Here is a 16,545-nt window from a genome sequence, read left to right as displayed (position 1 = left end):
CTTGTGGGACGCTGCTGTGCGCAATTGGCTGCCGCGTTTCGCCCACAAAAGCGGTCAGTTCACTTTATTGTATGTTCTGTGAAGCGCTTTGAGACGTCTCGCACGTGATGTGATGAGGTGCGGTATCAAATGCGAGGATTGTTATGATGATGATGATGATGATGATGATAGAGAGGAGTCAGAAAGAGACCTCATGCTGTTCATAGTAAATTCATTTATCAGGCAATCACGGTGTGGAGGAATCATTCACATCTCAGCTCCCGAAGCACATTAATTAACTAGCGCTTAGCTACTCAGCAATCACACAGGGTAACTAACGACAGCCGGTCAGCAAGGTCAGAAACCAAGGAGCGTTCATTCCCCTCAGTTTGCAGATGTTTTCCTGAGTTGTCGGAGCTGGTAGTTGGTGAGTTAGTGTTCGTTCACGTGCTACAGTCTATCCCAAACCAATCTGCAGTGATAAACGCACACAGTGAAGTGAAAGCGGGGAACAAAGGGAGCACAGAGAGGGAGAGAGAGAGAGAGAGAGAGAGGAAATCAGAGGTGCAGTCGGGTCTACAAGCAGCACACGCACCTCTGAGCACGAACGGGAAGGAGGTAAAGCTGTCCTCGACAACCCAGGTCTCAGCCTCGCGTGGCTGCGAAACAAAACGGTGTGAGGACCGTCGCTCTTTAATAAGAACATTTCGCTTCTAATCGTTTAATGTCAACGGTCGATCTGTCGCAATTCGGTCCGAGTGAAATTGTTGGTCTCGGGGTGGGGGGGGGGGGGGGAGGTGATTATTTCGCTTCCCGCCACCAGAGAGATCAAACGGAATCTCATCTCTGCGATTCCTCAATGGTTGGAGAAGCTGAAGGTTTCCGAGCCGGTGGTGGTTAGTTGGTCGCCGGGTGTGAGTGTCGGCAGAATATCCCCGAGACATGTCGATCCAGTCTCTAAACCACTGCCGCGGCAGCGGTGGCAAACAGCAAGCCCGCCACGAGGTGAGCCGCCCTCTGCCTCCAAACAGCCTCTGGTCCGCTCGGCTGCGCTGCAGACGAGGTACAGGAGCAACTGGGCTGCTGCTGCTGCTGCTGCTGCTTCTTCTTCTCCTCCTCCTCAGACCGGGTGTGATCCGGGTGTCCGTGCCGCGAGCTGGCCAGCTCCACCTCGACTCCGTCCGCCTGCATGTCGCTGCACATCAGCCAGTCTCTGGCTATGGACCGTGGCGAGTCCGCTGACACCTCCGTGTGTCCGTCCAAAACTTTCCAGTAACTTTTCCCTTTGAAGAAGTAGGTGGTTCCTATCACACACACACACACAGAGAGAGAGAGAGAGATTAGGAGGCGGAAAAAAAAAATCAAGCTCTGCCGATCCGTGATGTGCATTTGCATTCGATTCTCACGTCATTACAACCAGGAGTTTCACCCCCCCCCACCCCCCAACCCCCCACCCCGGGCGCATCGAGTCCAGGGATCAACAGCAACAAATCATGTTTGTGCAGCATCCACTCACGTCCCAAGGCCCTGGACAGTCAGGGATTTGGACCCCAGCTGGTAAGTTGGGATCAGGCACCTTCTGTGGCATTGGATTCAGGGCTAACGCACTGTCCCAACCCAGACATGGACCTTGCTCTGCGCTAAGCGTGACTGCAAATGGCCCCCTGAGGTGCAAAGAGTTCAAGGGTTTCCACCACTGATCGATCACTAATGATTACATTCGATTAAACCATGGAAGATCTTTGAATCCCTTTCTGTTGACCCCAGGGCAGCCCCGATCAAATATGCTTCTGCTCAACAGAAATCAGAGTGAAATTTCCTCCATCCTCTCCGCCTTTCAACCATACACACACACGCACGCACGCACTGATCGGTCGGTCAGCCTTTTGACGCTGCTGCTAGTATTTCGGTCACCCTCCCTCCCTCCCAGCCCCCCCCACCCGCCACCGCCCACGTTCTCTCGATTCCAACCCTCAGCTCGGGCGCAAACCCTGGACTGTCCAGCGCTTTGGGACGTCCACCCGACACGAAAGGCACCGTGTAAATTTGTGGTTGTAGCGCACAGAGCGGTCACTGGGTGGCGAACCCGAGCTGCCGTCCATCTCCTTCCCAAAGGGTCTGAAGATTCCCGGTTCCACAAATCACCGCATTATCTCACATTCCTGGGGCGTTGTTAATCATTTGTCCACGATAACTATTCCTCTTATCGTTCGAACACCGACTACAATGTGGTCGACTAAAGCTTAAGGCCACAAGAGGCCTGAATCAGACCCCAGGGCTCTAGGCTTCGTTTCCAATGGTCTAATTAAAAAGAGGGTTTAAGCCACGGGCTTGGTCATTAAGAAGACATCCACCTTTCCTCCTACCATCCCCCCCCCCCCCCCCCCCCCAGTACCCCCCACCCACCCACTGAGCGCTCGCCCAAGGTCTGGGTTAGCCCGTGTTCGATCAGTCGTGCGTTTCAGATTTTTCTTGATGAAATGTTTCTCGATTCACGACATAAATCAAGATGTGACACATTCAAATAAGAAAATACTTTGTCGCTGGCTGAGGGCTTCTCCTTGCTCGCAGCCCTGGCTGTTCAAGAGTCACTGTCTCTGAGCCTCTTGAGAGGCTGGTGACCGAACCACACAGCACTGGGGTAGGGAAACCCTTTTTAAATCTTATATCCGCGAATATAATAATAATAAACCTTGCATTTGATATAGCGCCTTATCACATCTTCGGGACGTCCCAAAGTGCTTCACAGAATATAGCGTCAAGTCAATCGACTGTATATTTTGTGGGCGTAACAGGCGTTATATAAATACAAGTTGTTGTTGTCAAAACTCTCTCACTGGACCGACTCCAGCGTTCGCCACAAGCTGATCCGACTGAATAATTAAACTGTTAATGGAACGTACCATCAGACCACCTCATTGCATCATCTATGTTGCTGGGTAGGCCTTTCCACAGCAAGCTTTCCTCCGGGGCCTCGGGATCCAGCCTCCGGCTGTGATCATCGTATCTCCAGTATTGGTTGTCCTTAAAGAAATAGGTCTTGTCATTGTGGGGCCAGACAAAAGCTGCCTCAATACCCTGTACTGGCAGGCCAAAGTCAGCTAGCAAGCGGGGGTAACCCTCCTCCACATTGTTATCTTTGAACACCCAATATCTGCTGCCTGTCAAATAGATTTGAGAGATGCATTAAGTCGCTATCCACGTGCAAGCTTTTCCCAAATTCCCGACAACATTTCTTTTCAATACATTCCTCGTATCGTTCTGGCCACTTACTGCTGAGCCAGAAAACCGCGCACACCGATGGCTTCGAGGGACGGGACGGGACCAAGATATCAGCCACTACGGCCCAAAACTCTGGATCACTCTCCCTCTATCCCTCCGCCTGACCCCCCCCCCTCCCTTCCTTTTTTTCTGAATGAAGTCTTTGTTTTTTTGTGGCCAGCCGGGTGTCTGATGCTCACGGAAACCCATCACCGTTGCTGAAGAGTCTCCAAACCCAACTGAGTGAGAATTCCGTGCGTCCCACCTACACATGGAAATCCCAGAGATAGATTGTTGGAATGGAACGTGCGCTCTCTCTCTCTCTCTCTCTCTCCCTGGAGGGAAGCATCCTGTTTAATTCTGGAAAGTATTAGGCGTAGGTTGGCAAGAGCCAAGGCTTCGGGACCTCAGAGTGTGCGCTGGGGTAATTGCTGGAGTCTATCCAGCTAAAACCACACAGTTTGTCATTAATAGAGTCTAAACAGCTGAAGCCCGAAGACTTAATAAAGGGCAGTAAATGAGGATGTTGACAGTTGTACTTAATCTTTTAGGGGAAAGGTTTACACAAAAGGCTTTAAGGTTTTGCCGCAAAATACTGAAATCCTCCAAGATTGGTTATTATTATGACTTTCATTACAATTATTAATCGAGACACGTACGCCAAGACTGAAAATATTTCTTTCCGTGGCAACTTCAGAGCAACAGTGTAAATAAAATTCCGGGGTCAAGGTATTTGCACAGCAGAGCTCCAGTGTGGAGACTGTATGTACGCCGAATCCAAGCTGCTAGGTGCAAATCATCTCGTCTAAAAAAAGAGACTGTAAAAAAAACTAAACCGTTTGCATTAACATGTTTTATTATCGCCGGTTTCCCAGGCTGGCCACATCCTGCGGACAAAATTATTGTCTTACAGGTGCTGCGGCTAGACTTGTGTTGGGATACACGGTGCAATGTCCTGTAGCTCAGCGGTTAGAGCGCTCGCCTCGCAAGCGAGGGACCCGGGTTCGATTCCCGGCTGGGTAAAAAAATATTCCTTACTCCACACGCCTCTGTTTACCTAGCGGCGAGTAGGAAGCCGGTTGTTAGTCGATCGGCGGATCACTTTTCCGGGGGTAATAACTCCTTCAAAAAAATAAATAATAAAAATAAATTGGTCACTTCAATTGATGACTGTTTGTGGGGCACTGCAAGTGTGTGCAATTGGCAGCCGTGTTTCACCCTCAAAATACACAGTCAATTCACTTTACGGTCTGTTCCGTGAACCGCTTTGAGACGTCTCAAAGACGTGATAAATGCCAGGATTATTATTATTATTATTATTACTGTATTACTATAATGGACTAGCTTTATGTGGGATTAAACCTTACCTTTGAAAAAGACTATCTTATGGTCCACTGATCTCTCATACACAGCATCCAAATTGCCCAGGTTGCTGGGTAACCCCCACCAGAATCGCTGGATCTGTGCTGGCTGTAGTGACACCAAATGCTTATTCCGTGTCAGGCGCCAGAAATATTTGCCTGAATAGGAGATGAAAACACATTCGTTCACTTGGTCAACACGGCTACACCGTGATGACGTTGGTTTATTTTACAGTCGGAGCGGTGATATTGAGCGGCTTGAGTTCTGTTGCTCAGTCACGCTCTTGGTGCTCTTAAGGTCAGACGATTGATTTTACAGGTTCGAGCTCCCCACCAGCAAACAGGACCTGAGGTCACAGTCTGGCTGCGGCTCAGTGAATTGCTCGAGGACCTGTCACATCTGAGGTGATCTTCTCTCAGATGAGACATTGTTAAACCCAGCCCGTTTGGGTGGGGTGGAACTTAAGCAACGAGACACATGCTGTTTTCACACAGTAAATGCGACATTTACTCATCAGTCGGTACCTTTGAAGAAGAAAGCTTCTCCTCGGATCTGAGCCACGGCATCAAAGTGCGCGTTACACCTGTCAGGGGCATCCGGTCTGAGTCTGTGAGAGAAGCAGATTAGAAACAGCTTCGGGATTTTATTAACAGTTTGTGATTTAAGCGCGCGACATAGGTGTTTGATTCGTGGCATCTCTAATTGCCGTGCGCAATTGGCTGCCGAGTTTCGCCCACAAGACACACGGTCAATTTACTTCACTTTAATATTCCGCGAAGCGCTTGGGGACGTCTCAACGACGCGATGAGGCGCTGTGTCCAATGCGAGGATTATCGTTATTATTAAAAGGGGATATTTAGAAATAGTTCTGGTTAAGGAAGATGGGGGTTCAGTTTGGGTTTAGTTACACAGGTATAGGTGTGGGTGTGTATGCAACACGGGTGCGTGTGCGCACACGAGTTTGTACTCATGCGAGTGTGTAAACGAGGGGAAGTGAAGAGCATTCTCCCTGCTTGTGGCAGAGCGAGCCGGGGATACTCACTGTGCAGTGGGTCGGGATTTCGGAGGTTTGGGAAGTGCGGGATAATCCGATGGCTCCTCGGCTCCCGGTCGGGATGTTGAGATCAGCAGGTCTCGGACTCCTTGGTGGGAAAAATGTTTGATAAGAAGAGAAAATCGCAACATCTCGAATTGTCACCTTTCCCCCCCCCCACCTCCCCCCCCCGTTTCGTCACGTGCAGGTTCTTAAAACGTCAGAACGTCAGAAACACAACAACAACAACAACAAGATTCCATTTATTGAGCGCCTTTCACGTCGGGAGGACGTCCCAAGGCGCTGTACAGTTGGGTCAGGACCCGAGCATTGGGGAGAAATGGTCAGGGTGAGGGGAGGGAAGGGAGGGAGCGAGCGAGGAGGGGGTAGAGAGTCGAGAGGGGAGCTGAAGGCACGGTCAAAGAGAAAGGTTGCCCGTGGGGAGTGAGCGTCAAAGCCGCTTTATCTTTTAATTGCTCCCAATTAGCTTCATCAGCCCTTCATTAAGCACAGGCAGTTACTGTACTTTCCTTTTCATTCACAGGAGAATAATGAACCTTTGCTGCCGTCCGATAGACAGCAGCAGCGATGAGACAAAACTGATACAGACGAGTGGATTAAGATCTATAGATAATCAGCTGCTAAGCTTCCAATTAGCAGCATTGTCATCAGTCCTTTAGAAACAGCCAGTACTTCATCGGAGAATCATTCAGTACTTCTGGCACACAAACAGCCATTTTGGTCCATTAAATCCGCTCTGGTCTCCAAAAAGCCCAAACGAACAAAAGAATATCCAGGCAGAATTTGCACAACCCAAGGTGTGGCTGAGTTTCTAATAAAGTGTAAAGTGCTTCTCGTGAGCTTTGGGATATATACAGAGTTAAAAGATCCTCACAAATAGCTTTCTTTACCAGTGATTTCACTTAAACAACTTAGAGGAGATGTGCGATTCAGGAGTAATCGACTATTGACTTGGCTCAGTCTTATCTCTTACTCTCACCTCCATGTCAGAAGCCTGTAGGTTTATTGCCCTATTTGGGTGATGCGAAGCACTTTGAGACGCATTAAGGTTATAAAGCACTTCATCAAACGTGAGGATTATGGTTTTAATCTTTTCCGATGAGTCCGCTGTGAGCCAGAAGCAATGAGTGGGTGAACAGTAAATGGCAAAGGATCCTGCTCAGCCTAAACTCATTCATCAGACAACATCAGATGAAATACATATTTAAAGCAGCCAGAAGTGGCTGATAATTCTGGTGAGGATACTCCTTTGGCAAAAACAGTTCAGTTTTAATCTCTCTCTCTTTCTCTCTGGAAGTCTCTTTCAAAACCCCTTCGCCAAGGGCCTTAAAAACTCTCGCCTTCCTCTGTTCGACTCCAATTAAATCGTCTCTTCCCTCTCTGGGGAGATACAGATCCTACATGGAAGCTGTTGGTGGTGATTTTCGAGGCGAACGTATAGATTGTGAAACGGTGCCGCGAAAGAAACTAAGTGGAAGGATAAAGTTCTGACCGTACAACTGCCAAATGCGGAGCTTGTCGTCGTAGGGGAGCTGGTACTTGAGGGGGTCACCAACAGGCCCCTGGTAATAAGGCCGCATGATGGAATTGTTGGCCGAGGAGTGGGACAGACCCAGGGCGTGTCCAAATTCATGCACAGCCACAGCAAACAGGTCCATCTTCTGGGCGTCTGCAAGGAGTGAAAAAGTACTCAGTCGTGTTGTGTGTGTGTGTCCCAGCACAAACATGTCCTGTCACCACCCATCACACGCATACACATCCCACCTATACACCCACCCCCACCATACATACACACACACACACACACACCTACTCGCCACCTCAGCTCAGGCAGACTATCAAAACTGGTAGATCAATACTTTTGTCCCCACAAACCGCACGATTCCACATGGGTCTGAGAAAAGAAATGTGAGTTCTCTTCGCCCCCCCACCCCCCCACCATCCTGCCCAACAATCCTCTGCATCAAAACGATCGTTCACTTCACACTTGTCTGTGGAACAACGCTGTGTGTGTATGGGTTGCACAGTTTGCCCGCAAATACGCATTACGACACAGTAAAATTTACGGGGTCCTGTGAAGCATTTCAACACAATTCGATGTGAAGTGGCGCTACATCAAAAGCAAGCAAGGATTATTATTATTATTATTGCTGCCCGCAGCCTCTGGAATCTCCAGAGAATCTATTTATCTTACTTACAGTCAGGGTTTCGCCAACGCTCGCAGGTAATTAAACTCTGACTGAAAATAATTACCCTTCAACATTTAATGGGAAAATTGGGTAAAGGGTAAAGTGGTCATCGGAAATTGAATGTTCTGCTGAAGAGCCTCTGACAATAATATGCTCGGAGTCGGCTTTAGCTGTGACTGTGACTGAGTGAGTGCAACAAACATGTCCCCAGTGGCTCAGGCACCAGCAACGCTTCAATTCCCTGCAAAATCTTTATAGAGGTTTCCGGTGATGTCTTTGCGACAGGAATGTCCGTGCGTAGCTTTTACGCTGCCCTCTGGAAAGCGCTGTGAGACCCTCACCGGCGTGTGAAGGGCCACGCTAGATAAAAGCAAGTTGTCGTTGGCCTCAGAAAGCGGGAGAGAGATTGGGGGCTTCTCCCCAACCCCCCCCCCCCCACCCACCAGCCCCCAACTCCCGATTCGGAACGTTTGTAGGATCAAGTGGATTGGCAGAGACAAAGGATTAGATGTTTGGGATCGGTGATAATAAATAAGAATAAGCCTTGCATTTGATATAGCGCCTCATCACGTCCTCGAGACGTCTCAAAGCGCTTTGCAGGATACACTGTAAAGTGTAGTGACTGTGGATTCTGTGGGCTCAACGAGGCAGCCGATGGGACATAAATGATTTATCACCACACCAGCTTCTGAGGAGGGCGAGGGGAGGGGGGGGCAGTGCTGGGTGAGGTGGGGGGATTGGGGGGGAAATGGAGAGGGGGTGCAGCCCCGCGATAAACCCGACGGAGCTCTTCTCTCACCGACTCACCCGAGGAGCGGAAGGTCCAATCCTCGTCGTCGTCGAAGTGCGTGTTGCCGGCCACCAGGCCCCCCCCGGGGAAGAAGGCGTGAGCCACAGCCCCGCCCGGCCCGTCGAACGGGTACTTGTCGTTGTGGAAAGCCTTGCAGAAGTCGATGAGGATGTCGGCCTGCTCCCCGGCCACCTCGTGGAAGTTGAGGGGCGCGATGTCGCTCCACACCTTCAGGGCGTAAAACATCAGCACTCGCACCGTGTCGCGGCTCAACTGCGACTCGACCGGGAAGGTCCGGATCCTGGGGAGGAGACCCCCGAGACACGTCAGGCTCCAGCCTCGACAAGACAACCCACACCTCCCCACCCCCACCACCACCCCCCACCCACTCCCCACCACGTCACTTCACCGTCAAGTGAAACACTTCCAGCTCGCGTACAAATCGCCTTGCACGTGAACAACAACAAAAAATGGTCGCTGCCCCTCGCACCCTCTCAGAGATAGACTGCCACCCCCCACACCCACCCCTCTCGCTCTCTCTCTCTTTGGCCCGTAAAATACACAGTCAATTGGTTTCACAGCGAATCTTGTGAGACGAGCGACACGGGACACGCGGGTGGGGGGGTGGGCGTCACCAACGGTTTACCTCCAGGAGAGGTTCCTCTTGTTCCACTTGTTCCCGCTCGGAGCCGATCGCCTCCTCCTCCTCCTCACCATCTCCTGGTCGGGGATGGGGATGTCGGGCAGAGAGCAGCGAGGCGTCTCCATCAGCGTCAGCGTGGCCTGGTCTGTGATCAGACAGTCACACGGGTTGCTGAACACCGGTGGGGAGCATAGTTTAAGCCCAACCCTCACCCCCCCCACCCCACCACCGCCCCACTCTCCGCACCCCGTGTCCTATGCATTGGGCCGTCTATCCACCAGCTGATCGTCTGTCGGAAACTTGCTCCGCCACTGTTAAGCGCTCTGAGAAGCTACCCTGCCTGGAGGGCGCTATGCGAGTGCAAGTTGTTGTTGTTGTTGCTGTTGACTGTGCAGCGTTGGTTGGGGGGTGGGGGTGGGGGGGGTGGGAGGAGCGCAGCTCTGCGGCGAATGTGAAGTCAGCGACAAACCTAAGATCCCGCTGATCTTCAGGCCCCCGAATGTCTGCATGGCCCGGATGGCTTTGGTCAAGCCCTCCTGTGTCTGCAGCTGCCCAGTGACCGGGTCTGCGGGCGGCAGGTAACCAAACTTAGTCAGCCATTCCTGCAACAGAGAGAGAGAGAGAGACAGACAGTAAACATCAGCCATTCCCGCAACAGACGGAGTTGCAACAGCTGCACAAGGGGAGGAGGGAATCAGTGATGTGTTCCCTCAGCTACTTAGTGATCCTGTGAACAGCTCCGGGATGCTCAGGCTTACAGGAGAGCCGGTTAAGTCGGTGCCTGGTTAACTCACTGCCTGGGGCAGCGCGCATGGAGACAGGCACTGAGATTGACAGTTCCAGGAGAGAGTAAAACCTTTCCAATTACACCGCCTGGTGCAGAGGGAGTCAGTGCTGGTCTCACTGGGCAGCTGAGAAGCTCCGTTTGAGATTCAGTCTCTAAATGTTTGGGATTCGCTGTGAGCGAGTTACCGACACCAGAGGTAAGCAATTCCCAGGCAGGCAGCACTGATATCCAATTTATCCATTTATATCGCCTCGGTTCCTCCCCCATCACCGAGTGCCCCTCAACAGGTGTGTGAGGGTTTGAGTCTTACTGTAACAATAATAATATCCTGGTATTCGATATGGCGCCTCATCACGTCTTCGAGACGTCTCAAAGCGCTTCGCGGAATTTACCGTAAAGTGAATCGACTGCATAGTTTGTGGGCGAATCGTAGGCTTTCACCTTGTGACCGAGTCAGTGTGGATCAGCAGTAGACAGTGAGGGAGGGACACAGAACCACGTCAGGAAGAATAATAACTTGGACCAGGACAGGGTTTGTTTTAACATCTTCGATTCGTATTAAGACGATGCCCAAATGTGCGTGTCTGCTCCCCTGGACTGGAGACGTCAATTCAATGTCATCCCACCGAACTGTGGGCTGAGATTTCGCCGTAAACACAGCAAATAAATAGTGCACAGCTGCAAAACCCTCAGCACTGTCAGCACTACATTAGTGCCAGTTGCGTGTGTCAGAGCCAGAGTCAGAACCAGGTTCCCCAACAGTTTCACTTTGCTCAATGCCCAGATAGGACACCGTGAGCTCAGATGGTTCTGTTGTATTTTCCAGACGGAGTTAGGTAGATATTTGTTAGGTCAGGGTATTAAGGGATATGGGGCAAAGCCCTTGAGGTGCAGGTCGGCCCTGATCTTATAAAATGGCGGAACAGGCTGAAGGGGGGTGGGGGTGCTGAATGGCCTCCTCCTGTTCCTATGTTGCAATGTAGAAGTGTCACCAAATCGCGAGGATGTTTCCCACTTGTCAGGGCACCGGGGAGCGATGGTCAACATCTGTTCGGGTCCAAAACAAACAGGTGGAAAATCTCCCAGTCGCTGACCCTGACAGCTGCGTCCCTGCTCGCAATCACATCATTTACTGTATCCATCAGCCTGATCCTGAAATAGTTATTCAGTCCCGATGTGATTACAGATTAAAACAGACAGTAAAGATTACCAGCTTGAACCTCGTGTCCCGGAGATTACTGACCGCTCAGTAGGTTTACAGCGAGTTGGAAATAACATTTTGTCGTTTTTTTTTTAAAAAAAAGCAAAAGATTTAGCCTGCGCTACTAATGGTTGCCACATCGGTGGCTCAGTTACAACGTGGATCAAACCAATTCACTGTGAAACAGCAGAATAAAGCCCCGCTGATCTGCTGAGCTGAACTGTACACAAGTCGATGGCGTTGTTATTTGTTTCTATCTATCATGAAAATCCTTACATTTGGTTTGCGGCGCCTTTCACGTAGCGAGGACGTCCCCAAAGGCCTGGGCTGTAGCTTAGACACTCACTTAGAAACTCGCAGCCAACGCGAGGCTGTTTGTCCCATTGCCTGTGTCGCTGCTGTCTGCGTTTAACACCTTTACTATTAATGCTCTTCACCGCGTACCTTAATCTTTTTACCGTTCGGGGATGAACGCAAGTTCCTTTTGAATGAATTGCGGCTGTGAGGTTCTGACAAAAGGTCATTCGCCTGAAACGTTAGTCCACTTTCCTCTCTCCGTAAGATGCTGCCTGACCTGCTGAGTGAGCGTCCCCAGCGACGTCCGCTTTGATTTCCCTTCGGAACGAATTCACCGAGGCAACTTCACCAGCCACTCGCGGCAACGGATCCCACACCCTAACAACCCTCTGCGTGAGGACCTTCTTTCTGACCTCTCCCCCCGCTTCTCTTAACAATAAAACGCTCCCTCCCTCGCCTCCTTCAAGGCCCGTCTCAAGACCCTCCTCTTCGACCAAGCCTTCGGGCCACCCTCCTGCCCTCCCCGATCCCCGGCTCGGGTCCAAATGCCCTGACTTTCCAGCGCCTCAGGACGTCCTCCCGACGCGAAAGGCGCTGTACAAATGTGATTTGGGATTGTATTGTATTGCTTTGCTAGGATTCTGCCCCTTCGTTCCTGATTCCCCCCGACAATACATTCCCTTTATTCCCCTTGTGTTGCCGTTGGAAGCATAAACACCTCTATCACGTTTTCTCTCTCAATCTCCGGAAAGGCACCGAATTTGCATTTATATCACCGCTGTCAAGCTTCTCTGCTTCTGACTATCTCCTCAGATAGCCGAACTCTTTATTTCTAAATCTGTGCTTTTATGCTTGGGAGCTTCTGCCTTTGTAACAAATCTATCGAATTCGCTGATAATCATCCCGCGGAACATGTTCCGAGCAGGAATCAAGACGGAGGCAGGAGATTACAATCAAAGCTCGGCGCAGATTGTCTGATTAATTGGAATATTTATTTGTTGGGTCCAATGCAAACCGAGCAACTGCCACTGGGTGGGAAAGGATACCCAGAGGGTAAAGAATTTGAACACAAATGCATTTCGTCTCAGGATTGAGAGAGCCAGAGGTGAATGATGCACGTCAAAACGAGGAGAAAAGCATCCAAAAACAGTTAAAATGGTTGTCTCGTAGTGCTAAGCAACGTTGTGCAGGTGCCTGGCACCCTTCCAGCTATTAACGCGCAAACCATCTGGGCCACGCTGAAGTCCTGAGTTGACCTTCTGTCACTGCGATAGAAAAAAAAGCAGGTGGTGGGTGGGGGGGGGGAAAGAATTTGACGCCTGGAATAAAATGTGTGCACGGCACCTGCACGGGACCGCGATTAAAAACGTGACCAACACCGTGACAAACCGAACCCGAATCCCCAGCACCGTCCATAGCCCAACTCTGGGCGATACATACATCTCAGCCACTGACCGAAGGCATCAACAACAACAACAACAGCTTGCATTTATATAGCGGGGGTAGCATCCCAGAGGACAAAGCCAGACTTGAGAGAGAATTCCACCCCCACCCCCCCCCACCCCCGCCGCCCACCCACCCACCCACCCGCCGCCCCCAGAGCACAAAGGTTTCCCTGGTTATCAATACAATTCCGACCGCTTTTTGAGTTACCGGCGAAGAGGTTTGAGACAGTAACGGACTGTGTCGGGGGGCGGTGGGGGGAGAGTGGGGGGGTGGGGGGGGGTTTACACGGACACCGGTGCTGTGACGTTTGCCGCCACTGGAGGGCGGCTGAGACCGTGCTGGACCATTGCCGAAGACGTTTCCCGCTAAATAACAAACAGTTTGAGCCACAAAGGGTTTGCGATGGCCGGACCGAGAGTTCTTACCAACAATTTGCACAGCACACACAAAAAAATAAAAATCTGTGAAGCCGGAGCTGGAGCGGGAGCGGGAGCGAGCGAGCGACCGTCAGACTCCAGAACGCATTCGTCTTCGCACGCGTGTTTCGCCAAGAAAATGGTGGGAACGGAAAATGGTGCTGGTTTTCGAGCTGGAAGATAATATCTCGGGATAGATACGCCGTGTTTTGGGACACGGCATGTCAAGGAATGCGGGGAGGGGGTGGGGGGGGGGGGGGGAGGCGAACCGAACGGACCTCGGTCTTTTTTCGCTCAGCAAATTCTTACGTTCGGATGCCACGCAGACATTCATGGCTTCGGAAATTAAGTGATCTCAAGTATTGCTCCTCTCCTACAGTCTCAGTGGGGCTGTGTCCAGGTGGCGAGGAGATTTTCAGACAGGTTAGGGCAGTCAGGCATCGGATTGAAGCCTGAACGTGTTCTACACTTACTGACAGATTATTTATTTTACACAATTTTCGCCCGCAAAATATCCAGTCAATTCACTTTACAGCGTATTCTTCTTCTTATTATTATTCTATGAAGCGCTTTGAGACGTCTCGAAGACGTGATAAGGCGCCGTATCAAATGCCAGGCTCATAATTATTATTATTATTGTTTCATTATCTTTACTCCCGATAGCCAGTTCCTCTCCCAGACTTCTGTCCAGATCCGAAAACAACTTGACCGTCACGCGGCGATGCTCCAGAGGGGCGTTTGTTTGGTTGTTTTTACGGAGACTTTGGGGAACGGGAAGATAAAAGGTTAGGGATTATAAATGGTGCCTTTTTGCTAACAATTCTCCAGCGACTGGGAGGGCTTCGGTATCAGACAGTGAACAAGATATTCTTGTTTAACCCCCCCCACCCAGCAAAGCACCTCCCGTCATCTTCGCAATCCATTCGCTGTTTAACCCTGAAGGGGAATAAACCAACTCATTCGATTCGTGTTTAAAATGCAACCCTGTACACTTCAGTCGTCTGCCACCCGCAGCCTCGGAGGGCGAGAAAGGATCTAAACTACAATCAAATGCTTCTCTTTTTCTTTTCCTTACAATTGTTGCTCCTCTTCGGGTTAGGGTTAGGGTTAGGGAATTGGAGACAAGAGCAAGGGCATCCCGTGTTGAGGCTGGCAGCCAGGCGAGGCTGGCAACCTGGCGAGGCTGGCAACCAGGCGAGGCTGGCAACCAGGCGAGGCTGGCAACCAGGCGAGGCTGGCAACCTGGCGAGGCTGGCAACCAGGCGAGGCTGGCAACCTGGCAAGGCTGGCAAGGCTGGCAAGGCTGGCAGGGGATGGAGGATGCTTTTCAGTCACTGATTTGATGGTTGTACTCGGAGCAGAAATTCTCTCTCTCTCTGTGTCTCTATCGCTACACATAGCGAACACATCAGCATCGCCACAGTCACTGTCTGTCTCCTCATCCCTCCCTCTCCCCTGAGTGAGTGTGTGTGAGTGTGAGAGACGGGGAGAGAGGGGCTGTGTGTGGGGGGGGGGTATATGTGGGTGTGTGAGGGGCTGCGTGTGTGTGTGTATGTGTGTGTGAGTGTGGGGGGGGGAGGCTGTGTGTGTGGGGGGGGGAGGCTGTGTGTGTGGGGGGGGAGGCTGTGTGTGTGGGGGGGGGGAGGCTGTGATGTGAGGCTGTGTGGGGGGGGGAGGCTGTGTGTGTGGGGGGGAGGCTGTGTGTGGGGGGGGGGAGGCTGTGTGTGTGGGGGGAGGCTGTGTGTGTGGGGGGGGGGAGGCTGTGGTGTGGGGGGGGGAGGCTGTGTGTGTGGGGGGGGGGGAGGCTGTGTGTGTGGGGGGGGGAGGCTGTGTGTGTGGGGGGGGGAGGCTGTGTGTGGGGGGGGGGAGGCTGTGTGTGTGGGGGGGGGAGGCTGTGTGTGTGGGGGGGGGGAGGCTGTGTGTGGGGGGGGGAGGCTGTGTGTGTGGGGGGGGGAGGCTGTGGTGTGGGGGGGGAGGCTGTGTGTGTGGGGGGGATGGAGGCTGTGTGTGGGGGGGGGGAGGCTGTGTGTGTGGGGGGGAGGCTGTGTGTGTGGGGGGGGGAGGCTGTGTGTGTGGGGGGGGGAGGCTGTGTGTGAGGGGGGGGGGATAAGGGTCTGTGTGTGTGGGGGTGGGGCTGTGTGTGGGGGTGGGGGTGGTGTGTGGGTGTGGGGGTGTGGGGTGTGGGGTGTGTGGTGGGGGGTGGGGGGGTGTGGGGTGTGGGGGGTGTGTGGGGGTGGGGGGTGGAGGGGTGTGTGGGGGGGTGGAGGGGTGTGTGGGGGGGTGGAGGGGTGTGTGGGGTGTGTGTGGGGGTGGGGGGGGTGGAGGGGGTGTGTGGGGGTGGGGGGTGGAGGGGTGTGTGGGGGGGTGGAGGGGTGTGAGGGTGTGGAGGGGGGTGGAGGGTGTGTGTGAGGGTGTGAGGGTGTGTGTGAGGGTGTGAGGGGGTCACTGGGGGAGAACAATAAAGTAAAGTACTCACAATTCCGGTGTTGATGTCCTGGGCTGTGGCTGTGGGGCCGGGGGGGGCGCCTGTGTCCCGGGGGGGGCCGCCTGTGTCCCGGGGGGCTGTGGGGCCGGTGTCCCGGGGGCCGCCTGTGTCCCGGGGGGGCTGTGGGGCCGGTGTCCGGGGGCCGCCTGTGTCCGGGGGGGCTGTGGGGGCCTGTGTCCCGGGGGGGCACAGCCCGAGGCTGAGCACCAGCAGCAGTGGGAGGCGGTCTGACAGCCAACAGGTCTGTGCTCGGGGCGCGGGGTCCATGGCGGCCATCAGGGGGTCTGACCGCTCATCCGCAACATCGCCGAACTGCAACAGCAGCGCAACCCACAGCTCCTCTCGGGGGGGGGGGGGGGGGGGTATGGGGGGGGGTATGGGGTTGAGGGGGTATGGGGTTGAGGGGGGTATGGGGGGGGTATGGGGTTGAGGGGGTATGGGGTTGAGGGGGTATGGGGGGGGGGGGTATGGGTTGAGGGGGGTATGGGGTTGAGGGGGTATGGGGTTGAGGGGGGTATGGGGTGGGGGGGTATGGGGGGGGGGGTATGGGGTGAGGGGGTATGGGGTGGGGGTGGGGGGGGTATGGGGGGGGGGGGGGGGGTATGGGGGGGGGGTATGGGGGGGGGGGTATGGGG

The 16,545-nt window shown here is 53.0% G+C and overlaps 1 protein-coding gene and 1 non-coding gene across 2 annotated transcripts; one reads left to right on the top strand and one right to left on the bottom strand.

The window, feature by feature from the left end:
* Window positions 1-772: 772 nt before the first annotated feature.
* Window positions 773-16,177, bottom strand: mmp17a (matrix metallopeptidase 17a). The gene is made up of 10 exons (XM_042337374.1): window positions 15,902-16,177; window positions 9,748-9,880; window positions 9,282-9,423; window positions 8,653-8,936; window positions 7,149-7,325; window positions 5,645-5,744; window positions 5,127-5,209; window positions 4,608-4,760; window positions 2,883-3,140; window positions 773-1,283 (listed from the first exon to the last, which is right to left on the bottom strand). The coding sequence occupies exons 1-10, from the start codon at window positions 16,175-16,177 to the stop codon at window positions 937-939; spliced, it is 1,953 nt and encodes a 650-aa protein (XP_042193308.1). The 3' UTR covers window positions 773-936.
* On the top strand, window positions 4,192-4,263 carry trnaa-cgc. Its single transcript has one exon. It is a non-coding gene; the product is annotated as a tRNA-Ala (tRNA).
* Window positions 16,178-16,545: the final 368 nt, after the last annotated feature.

Source organism: Callorhinchus milii, unplaced genomic scaffold (genome assembly GCF_018977255.1).
Source record: "Callorhinchus milii isolate IMCB2004 unplaced genomic scaffold, IMCB_Cmil_1.0 Scaffold8, whole genome shotgun sequence".
Lineage (NCBI taxonomy): Eukaryota > Metazoa > Chordata > Chondrichthyes > Chimaeriformes > Callorhinchidae > Callorhinchus > Callorhinchus milii.
The sequence above is the reverse complement of the archived record's forward strand: the minus strand, read 5'-3'. Positions and strand labels throughout refer to the sequence as shown.